The sequence below is a fragment of the Castor canadensis genome, chromosome 18 (genome assembly GCF_047511655.1).
Source record: "Castor canadensis chromosome 18, mCasCan1.hap1v2, whole genome shotgun sequence".
In the NCBI taxonomy this organism is placed as follows: domain Eukaryota; kingdom Metazoa; phylum Chordata; class Mammalia; order Rodentia; family Castoridae; genus Castor; species Castor canadensis.
The window spans coordinates 12,942,598-12,956,811 of record NC_133403.1 but is presented as its reverse complement, the minus strand read 5'-3'; the positions used below and the strand labels follow the sequence as shown (position 1 = coordinate 12,956,811).

The window sequence follows — 14,214 nt, the reverse complement described above, 5'->3', positions numbered from 1 at the left end:
ATATTTACATGATCATAAAATGTGGACTGCCCAAGATTTGCTAAAAAGCTAAACTTTTCCAACACTGTTAGCGTGGTGAGGCAGCACAGTACAGAGCACCAAGATGTGGCGAGACCCTGTTATTTGTTTGATGTCTCAGTCTGCTCCTCCTTAGCTCCTTGACCTGTGCAGGAGACTCGATTTGCTCAGCCCCAGTGTGCTCCTTGGAAAGCGAGAAGAGCCTCAGAGCCTACCTCACAGTGCCATCTTGGAAAAGAAATCACCTGTAGCGTATAAAGCACTTAGCACAAGCCAGCCATGGCCAGTTTTCAAGCCCTGGGCCGTTCCTTCTGGAACTTGCTATATGTCAAGGGCTCAATATGTCTCAGCAGAAGGGCTCAGCGTCCTAGGGGGTAAAAAGGAAGGGACTTACTTGATGCAGTTACATTACTGTGTGTCTCCTCTTTTTTCAGTTCCGTTATTTTGTTCTCATAAACTGTGGAGCTAATGTAGACCTATTGGATATCCTTCAACCTGATGAAGATACTGTATTCTTTGTATGTGATACCCACAGGCCAGTCAACGTCGTAAATGTGTACAATGACACACAGGTACCCAGGCCTTTTGGGCCTCCCCTCCTATGTGCTTTGCTCTCAAATTGTCTGCACCTCTTCCCCCTCATCCCCCTTGGCAGTATTGGGGTTCAAACTTAGGGCCTCAGGCTAACTAGGCAGCCACTCTAGCATTTGAGCCACTCTTGCTGGCCTTGTCTGCACCTTTTTTATGTCACAACATTATACCTGATCTTGGCAAGGTGTGTCCAACTCCCTTGTGGCATTGGGAGTAGCCTCAGTAAAGAGCCTGTTCTTGTCCATCTTTGATGAGAAGTGTGGCATCTATCCCTTGGACATGGGCAGAATGCATTTGTGGAATTTGCTTAGCCCTGAAAGTATAGGGATCAGAACTTTATAGCCAAAAGTGGCTGTAACTGTACTTGAACCCCTGAGCATTAAGCATGTATACTGGCTCAGAGCAGTCACCTAAGCATTCTTTGATTTGATCTCTTATCCTCAAGATGTCAGGCCCTGAAATTCTCATTGGAGGAATCTCTCCAACAGCAATCAGCCTGCAAATGCTTTTTTTAAAGCCAGGAATTGTATTCATTTTAGGGGTTCACATCTGTCTGAGTCTGTTTTGTGTTGCTATAAGAAAATAAGTGAAGCTGGGCACCGATGGCTCACACCTATAATCCTAGCTATTCAAGAGGCAGAGATCAAGAGGATCATGGTTCAAAGCCAGCCCTGGCAAATAGTTCACTAGACCCTATCTTGAAAAAAGCCATCACAAAAATAGGGCTGATGGCCCAAAGTGTAGGCCCCACGTTCAAACCCCAGCACTGGAAAAAAAACAAAAAAAAGAAAGAAAATATGTGAGACTGGGTACCTTATAAAGAAAAGAGTTTTGTTTGAGTCACTGTTTTGAAAATTCAAGAGCATGGTGGTAACATCTTGACTCTAGTAAGGTCCTCAGAGTCGGTATGTGTGATTACACATACTCACAACGGCAGGAGTACGTGTGAGAGCAGAGGAAGAGACAGATCCCATGACGAGACAGAAAGCAAGACAGCAAGCTAAGGAAGCTTTGTAACAGCCCAAGCTCACAGGAACTAATCCAGCCCTAGGAAACCTGACTTACTTCTGATAGAAGTAAGTATTATTCACTGGCAAGGTGGAGCTCCTAATGAATGAGTCACCTTCCACTAAGCCCCACCTCTTAATGGGTCTACCACCTCAACACCACCATAAAGGGGAGCAAGCTGTTAGCATATGAACCTTTGGGAGACAAACCACAGCAGCATTTTCACATCTTCTGTCAGAAGCCGAGTTGTGGGACATTCGTTTTGTCGATATGTAGCATAAGAGGAAACTCTTTTTCCAAAGTTGCAGTAGCCTATAGGTGGTTTTCAAAAATTGCTTTCAAGGGCTGGTAGAGTGGCTCAAGCAAAAATTGCTTTCAGATTTTCAGAATTTCTGCATACCATGTGGCACCTCTATTGCCTCATAGAGAGGCAACGAAAAACAAGAAAATGTATGAGAAATCTGGAACTCAGACAGGTGGCTATTTGTCTGTGTAGGAAACTTATGAGTCTGCTAATTAGGAAATGATAAGATTCTATAGGAGAAAAACACATCATGATTCATAGTTTTCTGTTGAGAGACTTGATTGCTTTTTGTCCTAAACTCAGATCAAATTACTCATTAAACAAGATGATGACCTTGAAGTTCCTGCCTATGATGACATCTTTAGGGATGAAGAAGAGGATGAAGACCATTCGGGAAATGACAGCGATGGGTCAGAGCCTTCTGAGAAGCGCACACGGCTAGAAGAGGTGTGTTTGGGCCTATCGAGGCATTCTCGGGAAACTTGCATTCCCAGAGGTCAGAGCCTGCAGGATCCAGGCATAGTGGGACTGAAAAGTGGGGGAGTTAGCAGATGTAGGTATAGACCCTGAGTTCTGGGATCTTCTGGCTTTGTGGCCTCAGACAGATTATTACTACTAGACCTCTCTCTGAGTTACAACTTCTTTACCTGCACAGCAGGAGCCTGTCAGATAAAATGAAACTTAGGACAGCTCAGCCCTAATGGTAAGGGTAGCAAACATTTAAAAAAAAAATGATATGGGAAACATTAAATAGTACAAACATTCTTTCCCTCTCCACTCCCCTCACAGCACTACTCATGGGGTCGGCACCAGGGAGGTGTCCTGTGGGTTTGCAATCCTTGGCCAGGCATGGTCCTGCACACTCATTCCAGGATAGGCATCTGTGTATGAAGACATGAGTGGCTTTTGCTGTGTGGGGCTTGGGTCTGAGCTGCTTTGTGGTCTAGGGCTTGGCCAACGTAACGGGTCTGCCCAGCACTGATTTCTGCTAGAAACAGAATGGTGGGAGATGGCTATCCCTCTAGCACAGAGGGCCATTTTTGTCCTAGTGTTCAGCATTGCTATTGAGGAAGCCAATGCCCTCTGGCTCCTGGTCCTTGCTGTGCAACTTGGAATTTGCCTCTGGAATGTCTTAGGGTCTCCCTTCATCCTTGGCCTGACATGGGCTTTAATGAACCCCTTTCCAGCCACATTTGGGACATTCCGAACATGCTCTCTGGCTGGGGTAGGGTCCGTGCCCTTCAAATTCAGCTCATCTGTTCTACTTTCTTGCAGACTATTCGGTCTTTATTTTCTAATAGCTCTTTTCTGTTCTGAACGCTCCTTTTTTACAGCATTCTTTTAACTTTTTTTTGTTTTTTTGACACAGTGTCTTCCTGTATTGCCCAGACTGGCCTCAAACTCCTGAGCTCAGGTTATCCTCCTGCCTCATCCTACTAAGTAGCTGGGATTATAAGTCTGTACCAATATGCCCAACAGCATCCCTTTATCTTGATGAGCTGCTTTTCACTGGGTCCCAAAAAACAGTGTCCAGTGGGATTTTCCTTGGAAATAGCCATGCTCTGAAGCTAAGAGATTTGGAATTCTCCACTCTAATACATATATGTATGTGTATATGTATGTGTGAGTATGAGTTCTTTTGTTTATTTTGTTTTGTTTTTCTTTGGCAGTGGCTGGGGATTGAACCCAGGGTCTTCTTCCTCATGTTAAGCCTGTGCTTTACCACTGAGCTACAGCTCTAGTCTAAACATTCTTAAATTTCTTTTTTCTTTGACAGTACTGGGGTTTAAACTCAGGGCCTCATGCTTACTAGACAGTCATGCTACCACTTGAGCTACTCCACCAAAAAAACATATTCTTAAAAGCACCTGCTAACATGTGCCAGTTATCAGATAAGCCCTAGGGCATGAGGGGAAAACCAAGTCCTGTCTTTGGGAAGGTTACTTTCCAGTGGAGGACACTAATCATAAATAGGTAAATGAGTACAATTAGTGAATAGTTTCAGGTATAAAAACAAGGTAAAGGGCTAGTTAGAAAACGGGTAGCTGGTCTCATGTGCAGAGACTGAATGAGGAAGATGGCCAGGCAAAGACATCTACAGACACAAGACACTGAGGTGGGAAGACAGGTTTTGAGGGGATCTTGGTTATCAGCGTGAGACCTATGGGCAAATAAGAACTAACACCAGTAGGTTTGGCAACAAAGAGATGTAAGATTCTTGATGAGATATGAGAACATAGAGCTTCCGTCTACGTGCATCATACATCTATTGGAATCTTGTTTGTAAATGCTTTTCATGATACTCATGATATATAAGAAGCATCATTTCCCACTGACTCTGTTTTTTCTTTTTGAGACAAGGTCTGGCTATGAAGCCAAGTCTGGCCTCGAACTTGCAATTCTTCTGCCTCAGCCTCATGAGTGCTGGCATGCCCTCATGGTGTGCACCACACTCACTTTTTATTTTGAAATTTTTTTGAAACTCATAGAGTGTTTGGAGTGATAGTGTTGTGGGGCTGGGGATGTGGCTCAGTGGTAGAACACTTGTCTAACGTGTGAGGATCTGGGTTCCATCCCAAGACCACCAAAAAAGAAAAGTGACATTATAGCAACCATTTTATGCCGTCTGTCGAGTCACCGACTACTCACATTTTGCCATATTTGTGTCCTTTTTCATCTACTATTCCTGTATTAAGTTTTTTAGATGATCACAAAAATACATTTGTGGCCCTGTTTATTTCTAAACCATCCTCCCATCAAGGCTGACACATTATTATTTCTCTTTATAGTCTTTTAATCTACAACATTATCCCATTTTTTAAAATGACATTGGAAGCTGGTCCTGTTTTTGTTGTTACTGTTTTTGGCAGTCTGGGGATCGAACCTAGGCTATACATAAATACTAGGCATTGTTTTATTATTATTACTTTGTGTGTGCGTGTGTGTGTGTGTGTGTGTGTGTGAGAGAGAGAGAGAGAGAGAGAGAGAGAGAGAGAGAGAAAGAGAGAGAGAAATTTATGTAGCCTAGTAGCCCTGGCTGGTCTTGAACTCATGATCCTTTGCCCCAGCCTCCTAAGTGCTGGGCTCCTGGCATGTGCCACTATACCTGGCTATCACTTGTTTCTTTGTGGAGCAATTTAACTTGCTCCTCTATCTCTGCATTTTCTAGAATCTGTAAGATAAGTCTAGAGGCTTGATTTTATTAAGATTAAGCATTTTTGAGAAAAATACTTCTATGTAGTCAAAATCTGTGCTTGGTAGGGTAGTGACAAATACATGTAATCCTAGTACTCAGGAGTCTAGGACAGGAAAATCAAGAGTTCAAGGCCATCCTGGACTATATAATGAAACACTGTCTCAAAATAAATAAAAGTTAAAAAATAAAATAAAATCGTGCTTGATTTATAAGTAAGTATAAGTGTAATAGAGGTATATTTTTAGTAATAGGGGTGCATACTTGTTTTGCTTTTCTTCACTGTGACAAAATACCAGAGAAAACAACTGAAAAGAAAAAGGATTTATTTTGGCTCATGGTTTTAGTCCATGGTTGGCTGGCTCTGTTGCTTTTAGACCTGTGGGAAGACAGAAACATGGCTGAAGGAATGATGGAGGAAAGCTGCTCACCTCATGGCTGCCAGGAAGCAGAGAGACACCAGGAAGAGAAGGGGATGAGATGTTTCCTTCCAAGGCACCCGCTAGCAGTCTTCTTCTAGTCAGGTTCCAGGGTCCACAGTTGCCACCCTCCCTGAACAGTCCATTCAATTATGAATCTATCAGTGGACTGGTCCATCGGTTAGGTCAGTGCCTTCATGATCCACTCACTTCCCAAAAGCCCCACCTCTGGCAGACAGTGTTGGGGACCAACCCTTCAACACATGAGCCTTTTGGCTTCATATCTAAACCATATTAGCACTCAAAGGGGTTTAGAAATGACAGATTACAAATAATCTTTTTTTTTTTTTTTTTTGGTGGTTCTGGGGTTTGTACTCAGATCCTACACCTTGAGCCACTTCAGCCCTTTTTTTTTCTGGAGTAGTTGGAATTATAGGCGTGCACACCATGTCCAGCTCACACAGCTTCTTGAGTCTGTATATTGTGTCTTTTGCTAAATTTTCAACATTATTTCTTCAAGTATCTATTCAGTCCACCTAGTTTTTCTTCTAGGACAACAAAGATGTTGGATTTTTAAAAACAGGTTTCTGCAGCTCTGTTAATTGTTTGTGGGTTTTTTTTTGTGTGTGTGTGTTTTATCTTTCTTGTTCAGACTAGGTAATCTCTGTACTCCACTTCACCAATTCTTCCTCTGGCCCTTTCCTCCTTTCAGGCCCATTCACTGAGTTAACATTCCAGTAATTGTATTTTTGGTTCTAAATTTTCCATTAGGTTCTTTCTGTCTTCTGTTTCTTTGTTGAGACTTCCTATTTTTCCTTTATTTCAGTTGTGTTTACAATCACTTTTCAAGGCATTTTATGATAACTGCCTTAAAATCTTTGTCAGACATTTCTAGCACCTCTGTTATGTTGGTGCTGGAGACTGTGGGTTGTCACTTTTCATATTCTTGGTATAATGAGTGAGTTTCAGGTGAAGCCTGGACACGTTGACATTTTGTTACGAGGTTCTTGGTCCTATTTAAAGCTCCTGTTTTAGCTGGCTTTCTCTGATGCTTCTCTGGCATATAGGGACTGAGTGACACCAAACAGATAATTCAGGTTTCACACTTGACCTCCAAAACATAGATAGGAATGGCTCCTTCTTACTACTGGGTAATGAAGGTTCAGGCATCCTGCTTTGCCTCTTCTGTCACCCTTCAGCAGGGAGTGGGAAGGGGCCTCCCTGCTGGCAGGTGAGGGTGAAAGTCCTAGTTAACCTACCTTTGGTGGGGGGTGGACAGGATGTGGGCTTATTGCTAGTCAGCGGGGAGGGGTGGCAGTCTTGGCTTCTTCCTTGGCTTCTCTGACATCCCCCCAGCAGAGAGGTCGGGTGCCTTGTATCAGCTTTCCAAGGGTTATTGTCTAGGCCCCTAGTTAGCCTTTGAGAGAGACGATGGGATGTGTTTGGTAGTGTTGGCTAGGGTAGAGTGGTTATTGTCTGAGAGTTTTCTGCCTTGCCAGAGTTGTTCTTTCCTGGTCCTTTGGCTCAAGAGGGCAGCTTTTGTTGGGGCCTTTTTGTTCTGCCTCTCTCAGTTTTCCAAGTTGTCAGCTTCTTGAGCTCTGTATTTTTGAATATGTGAGTGAGAAGGAAAACCCAGGGTGCCATGCTGGTTGCTGCCTACTCTGCCTTCTGTCCCACCTTTCAGAATCTTACTTTCTCTATAATGTCCAGGTGTTTTAGGTATACCTAGCAGACATACTGGGGGAAAGACATCTGTCTTCCTGGAAATAGAAGTCTAAGGACCATGGTGTTTAAAAAATCCCACACTACCCCATGCTTTTGTAGTAAGGATTAAATGAAATTGTGCATATAAAATTAGAATTGTTGCTGGCCCATGGGGGGATATAAGAAACATTCATCTGATGGAGACAGGTGGACTACAATGTGGGTTTATCCTGGATCCCATGGTGCTGTGGGTATCAGACAGCACCATGTCCCTGCCATCCACAGTGCCAGAAGGCCAGAAGGAACCCAGCCATCCCTTGCCTCAGCTTCTCCCTTCTCCAAAAGTAGGCTGTGCTCAAGGCACCAAGATGGCCCTCATTCTCCCTCAGGGGTCTGAGCTGGAAGCTTCTCAGGCTGTGGGGATGGGTTATTCCTACATTCACTTAGCCTTTTGCTCTCTTTTCCCTATGTCAGGAGATAGTGGAGCAAACCATGAAGAGGAGGCAGCGGAGAGAGTGGGAGGCCCGGAGGTGAGTCTTAAGTTGAGCAGCTCCCTGTGCCAGAAGCCCATTCTCCCTAGGCTCCGTGGTACCAATGATACCTTTTGTGTTTCTTGAATGCTGCATGATATTCTTTTGGTTTTTGCTTGTTTGTTTTGTTTTCCATCTTAGGAAAATGCCTTTAGTTTAGAATCTCAGGGCTAGCAGCTCCGGGAGTGAACATGTGACCACTGCCTCAGAAAGTCAGATAAGGTGACTGCCTGAGTCACCTTATCTTTTGCCCTCTGGTTCCAAGAGTGACAGGACAGACCCAAAGGTCTCCCAAATCCATGGCATCTGTTAGGATGATGTCCCCCAGCACCTTTTTTTTTTTTTTTGTGGTACTGGGGTTTGAACTTAGGGCCTACATCTTGAGCCACGCCACCAGCCCTTTTTTGTGATGGGTTTTTTTTTTGAAATAGGGTCTCGAACTATTTGCACAGGCTGGTTTCAAACCAAGATCCTCCTGATCTCTGCCTCCCGAGTAGCTAGGATTACAAGTGTAAGCCACCAGTGTCTGCCTGGTTCTTTACTTTTATCAGATTTTTCAGATGTAAATACTTGCATTTGTAAAAATCTTCGTAAACAGTAAATGCCAGTTGTGTAAAACTTTTAATAGAAAAAAGTGTGAACAAAAACTAAATTATCCATAATTCCTCTTCTTGTTGCAAGAGTAAGAAAAACTGTTAGTGTTTTAAGGTGGAAATATTGGAAGGTGAACACACAGCTGTGCTGTTGAAGTGGGCACAGCAGTCCTTGCTGGATCCCTCATTAAAGGCCTCACTGGGCCTTTCAGCTGCTGTTCTCCAGCTGAGAGCATGCACTTCTCTCCTATAAAAAGACAATGTGAAACAATTTCTGGAAGTGTAAGGAAAGACAAGGGGAAATAATCCATAAGCTCACCACCTAGTTCAGAGAGGTTCTGGATTTGGGTTTCTCTGCTTGAGTTCTACACATTTCACATAATCAAAATATGCATAGATAGGAGCTGGAGGCATGTCTCAAATGGTAGAGCACCTGCCCTGTAAGCACAAAGTCCTGAGTTCAACCCCCAGTCCTGCCCCCTCCAAGTGTGTGTATATGTATATACACACACACACATATATATGTATATACATATGTATATATGTAGTTTTGCTTTTTTGGCTGAAAATAAGGATTTGCCTTTTTAAAAATACTTTTACTATACTTTTGAATTAGTATACATTAGTGATATGAGGGAGTTTCATTTTGGTGATTCCATACATGCATACAGTGTACTTGAACAAATTTTCCTCCTCCATTATACTCCCATTCCTTCCTTTCTCCTCCCTGCTTTTTTAAACAGTATTTCCTGGGTTTCATTATGCTGTCTTTGAATAAAATATGCATACACATTAATATATTTTGATACCCTTCCCTCTTCAGTATCCTTTCCATTCCCCTTCCCCGTCCTGGTGATCTCCCCTCAGACTGCCCCCATTCATGTCCCATTATTATTTTTATTACCCTCATCATCATTTTAGGTCTAGGTTCCACAAGTAATGAGCACATGCAATGTTTGCCTTTTTGATATTAGCTTATCTCACCCGATATGATGATCTGAGGACCATTTTGAAAATGACATAATTCCATTTTTCTTTATAACTGAGTACTACATGGTAAACATATACCATATTTTCTTTATCCATTCATCAGTTGTTGGGCACATCAGCTAATTTCACAGCTTAGATATAGTGAACAGAGCTCAATAAACGTGGGTATTCAGGTATCTCTCTTGTGGTTTCTTTTGGGTTTTTTTGAGACATGGTCTGTCTGTAACCCAGGCTGGCTTGCAATCTTTCTGCTTCAGTGTGGAGAGTGGATTATGAGATGCCTATGAGAACTGGACATAAGCAAGGCGAGATGCAGCTCAACTGCTTTTCTTAAGATGTTTACCTGTAGGCTGAGATTGGCACAACCCCAGCCACAGAAGAGGAAAATGCAGCACAGCTGCTTCTCCTAAATTGTTTATGTTCAGAGAAGCAGGAACGCAGGTTTCTCCTGTTACAATGTCATGCCCCTCTCAGAGAACCGTTGCTCCACCCTGTTTACCACTGGATATAAAAGACTCACTGAAGGAGGACACGAGGCTTTTGCTTTTTGGGTGAAGGGAGGCTTTTGGCTTTTGGTTGAAGGAAGGCTTTTTGATGTGGGAGGCTTTGGAAGGGAAAAGAAGTAGTGCTGAAGGGAAAGTGCTGGAGGGAGATTGCTGAAGTGAAAAGAATTGCTAAAGAGGGGTTGATAGAAAGTCTGCACCGAGAACTTTATACATAGGCTTTAGAAAAGCTAAGCTAAAGAAAAGCTAAAGAGAACATGGGACAGTGCAAATCTGAGCACTGAGACTTCAAGAAACCTAAAGAGAGAACATGGGACACTGCAAGTCTGGGGGCAAAGACTTTAAGAGAGATTATGCTAAAGAAAAGCTAAGAGAAAACATGGGACAGTGTGAGTCTAAGAAAAGAGGTTTTAGAGAATAGTGAAGCAAAGTTTTAAAGAAGACTTTAAAGCAAGGTTTTAAAGAACTGTAGTGGAGTAAGGCCTTAAAGAATAAAGATAGAGAAAAGAAGCAGAGTAAGTGAAGAAAGGAATAGAGAAAAGAAGCAATGAGGATTGTGTGTCTCTACTGAAGCGCCCAACACACCTAGCCCCAACTTTCTGTCTATCTGTTTATCCTTTGTTCTTTCTGCATCTCCATTCACCCCCAGTTAGCCCCAGTTAGGTTCAGTAATAACCAGGAGCGAGAGAAAGCTCACTCCATTTCAGCCTTTGGAGTGCTGGAACATGTACCACCATGCCCAGCCCTTTTTACTCCTTTTTGAACTGAAATTTTGTGTTTTTGGTAGCACTGAGGTTTGAACTCAGGGCCTCTTGCTTGCTAGGCAGGCACTCTACCGCTTGAGCCACTCTACCGCTTGAGCCACTCTGCCAAGCCTTTTTTGTGTTGGATATTTTCAAGATAGGATCTCACGAACTCTTGCTGGCTTTGAACCTCGATCCTCCTGATCTCTGCCTCCTGAGTAGTTAGGATTATAGGCGTAAGCCACCAGCACCCGGCTTGCACTGCAGTTTATTTCCAGTGTCTTCTTGTTGCAATTAACAACTTTGCGTACACTGCAAGTTTTGCCTGGCTTTTCCTTTCAATTGTTTTTGAGATAATTTCTCAGAAGTGAGATTCTAAGGCCTGAGCATTTTACTTCATGCATTGTCACAAGCAATTCATAGGGCTTTCACTCCCTTCCCAGGGTTGTGTGCACACATTCTGCTAAAGAATGATTAAATGAGAACAGATGGTACCACGATTTAATTTTACTTTCAGTAAAATGGTAAGGTTTTAGCATTTTTCTAAATGCTTCCTGTCCTGCTGTTTCCAGTTGAAACCCCACATTTTCTGTCTTTACAGAAGAGACATCCTGTTTGACTACGAGCAGTATGAATATCACGGGACATCGGTAAGTTCAAATAGGTTTGATTCATCATGAACTTCTCACTCTAGGAGGTCAGTGTCCTAAAACACGAGGAAGGAACAAAGGCTTTATAGCCACGAAAACCTGGCTTGAACCAGAGGTCCACACTTTCCCACTGTGTGATCTTGGGCAGGTGGTATAGCCTCTCTGAGCCTCCTTGACTTTTTCTGGAGTGGGGAGGGTGGAGCACTAGGACTTAAACTCGGTCTCACACTTGCTAGGCAAGCACGCTTATTACTTACTTGAGCCGTGCCTCCAATTCTTGTTTTTTGTTTGTCCTTCATTTTTCTGACAGGGTCTGGTTAACTTTGTTGGTGCTGGCCTCTAACTATGATCCTACCACCTCCTGAGTAGCTGGGACCACAAGTGTGAACCAGTATACCTGGCTTATTTTTAAGATAGGGTCTCCTTAATTTTTGCCCTGATCAGCCTTGAACCTTGATCCTTCTGCTTCTGCCTCTTAAGTGGCTGAGATTACAGGCATGTGTTGTATGATTTTTTGATGTGATGGTGTAAAAGTGATACATGTTCAGAGAAAACTGAATTTTTTTTGTTTTTATTTTTTTAAGACAAGGATTTATTATGCTGCCCTGGCTGGCCTGGAACTCCTGAGCTCAGGTGATCTTCCTGCTTCCTGAGTAGCTGGGGCTATAGTTATATACCTCTGTGCCTGGCACTTTTTTTTTTTTTTTTAAGATAATAATTGGCAGCCGGGTGCTGGTGGCTTACAGCTATAATCTTAGCTATTCAGGGCAGAGATCAGGAGGATCCCGGTTCAAGGCTACCCTAGACAAATAGTTCTCGAGACCCCATCTGGAAAAGTACCCAATCAAAAAGGGCTGACAGAGTGGCTCAAGTGTTAGAGTGCTGCCTAGCAAGGATGAGGGCCTGACTTCAAACCCTAGTACCGCCAAAAAATAAAAATCACAATTGAGTTTGATTTTTTTTTTTTTTTTGGCATGGTCATGGGGATGGAACACCAGGCCTTATGTACTACCACTGAGCTACACCCCAAGCCCCATTTTTAATTATTTTTAAATCTAGAACAAGCAAGCTTCATCCATAAAATAGAGTGTGTGTTTCTGGTACTTTAAATTTTGAATTTTGATCTTTCCCAGGCTAGTGATACTCTGACCATGCTGGGCAGCACAGCAGCCTGAAGCTCCTGGTCAGTCAGGAGGTCACAAGAAACAACTGATACTCTGCGCGCGCGCGCGTGTGTGTGTGTGTGTGTGTGTGTGTGTGTGTGTGATAAAACAGAATTTAGTAAGGAAAACTTACTATGTCAACTCTTTTGTGTTGAGCAGAACTCAGGGCCTTAACCAGCCCTGGAAAGTTGGAAAGTAAGTTTTCACTAAAACATCTAGTAGTATTCAATCTTAGACTTTGACCCTTTGACCTTGGCATGTTTCCCATGACCTTTTTGTCATCAAGATTCATCTTCCTTTGGCCCTCTCTGCTCAAGCCTTGCAAATGGAAAATTCTAAGCAGTGGGTATGAAGGGTATTGATGTTTGCTCAGAGATGATGCCTATCTCCCTCCAGATATGTGGATGGTTCCCTTAGAAATCCTCCCTGAGGAGGAAGCCCAGCATCTCATGGCTAAGAGTACTTTAGAGTCTTCTGGTGAGACACTGATCCCCCTTGCAGTCTCCTACCAACCCCTTTGCTAAATGCTTCTGTCCATGGACAGCTCTGTTGGAAAGACCTTCCTCATGGTGGTTCTGAAGCCCCTCCTTCCTTAATACCCAGATAACTGGAACTGGAGCCCTGCCTCACCTAGATTTCCTAGGAATGTGTTTGAGGCTGCCAGTCAAGCAAGAGGAGCCCAGATGGCAGGACAGGTAGACAGCTGGGTGTCCTGACCTCCAGGCATCAATGCCTGCCTTGGACACCACCCTGTGAGATGTATAGAGGTCCCTGCCCAGTGCTGCACCTGGACTGCCCCCTCAGGCAACATTTTTTTCCTGTTACCACACGATAAAGTACAAAGATAGAAATGACTTTAGATAGTGGAGGAGAACATGCAGGTCAACTGCATTCTCTTGGTCTTCCTCCACTTGCCTTAGTGTGGGCTTGCTTCTCATGTCAGGCTGGAATCCACCCTGGCTCAGGGCTGCCCAACTATATTGCCTCTCCCATGAGCATAAGCTGCCTTTGACCTCAGGTCCCTCTTCTTCCTTTCAGTCAGCCATGGTAATGTTTGACCTAGCGTGGATGATGTCGAAGGACCTGAATGACATGCTGTGGTATGTAGTCCCCACCCCTCACTGAGTCCTCCATGTTGGGAGTCCTGCCACCAGCTAAGGTCACTGCCACATGGGCACTCCTTGTCTCTTCCAGGAATATCTGATGCAGTCCCTGTCTGGAATTATGCATGACCCTGGTCTTCCTAAGGTCAGGTGTGAGGCTCTGGGTGCTTCACACAAAGTCATGGCATGAATGGTGGCCTCAAGTGCAGCTCCCCTCTTCCCACTCATGACACTTCACTCTGTACCCAGTAAATTCAGACAGCCAAAGCAGTGTGAGATTTCAACATGACAGCCCTTTGCAGGCATCCTTGCAACTCTGGCACATGGTAAAATCTGATATAGAGAAACGGTCCCCACTTCTCACTTTTCTAGGTAGGTTGTAGGCAGGGCCTTCAGCACACAGACCAGTAGGCAATGTCAGTCACTGCCAGTTTGGTTTGATCTAGAAAGAAAATATAGTCTTCCTAAGTGAGAGGAAGTAGATCTGGCCTGGCTCCAGCTACTTGGCCTTCTGATTGGGGTCCTTGTTTTCTCCTCTGCAAGATGCCAAGACCCCTCCCAGCTCTGACTACCCACAGTGGTAACTAAATTGATCTTCATGGAATCACAGCTTCAGGACAGCTAGGGGGCTGTGCAGGGTCTCCACTGGCCACAAGGGTTCTCTGTCATTGCCTGGATGTGCTAGCCTGTAGGCTTCTGCCA

At 43.8% G+C, this 14,214-nt stretch overlaps 1 protein-coding gene and 1 non-coding gene across 3 annotated transcripts in view; one reads left to right on the top strand and one right to left on the bottom strand.

Annotated features, from left to right (window-relative positions):
* Nucleotides 1-14,214, top strand: part of Cdc45 (cell division cycle 45) — a 32,120-nt gene that overhangs the window by 2,561 nt on the left and 15,345 nt on the right. For both annotated transcript variants that reach the window (XM_074061215.1, XM_020160634.2), the window contains exons 5-9: nt 453-590; nt 2,225-2,368; nt 7,712-7,767; nt 11,198-11,246; nt 13,448-13,509. In XM_074061215.1, coding sequence (XP_073917316.1) covers nt 453-590; nt 2,225-2,368; nt 7,712-7,767; nt 11,198-11,246; nt 13,448-13,509 — 449 coding nt within the window. The remainder of the gene's footprint in view (nt 1-452; nt 591-2,224; nt 2,369-7,711; nt 7,768-11,197; nt 11,247-13,447; nt 13,510-14,214) is intronic.
* Trnaa-agc (transfer RNA alanine (anticodon AGC)) lies at nt 10,635-10,707 on the bottom strand. Its single transcript has one exon. It is a non-coding gene; the product is annotated as a tRNA-Ala (tRNA).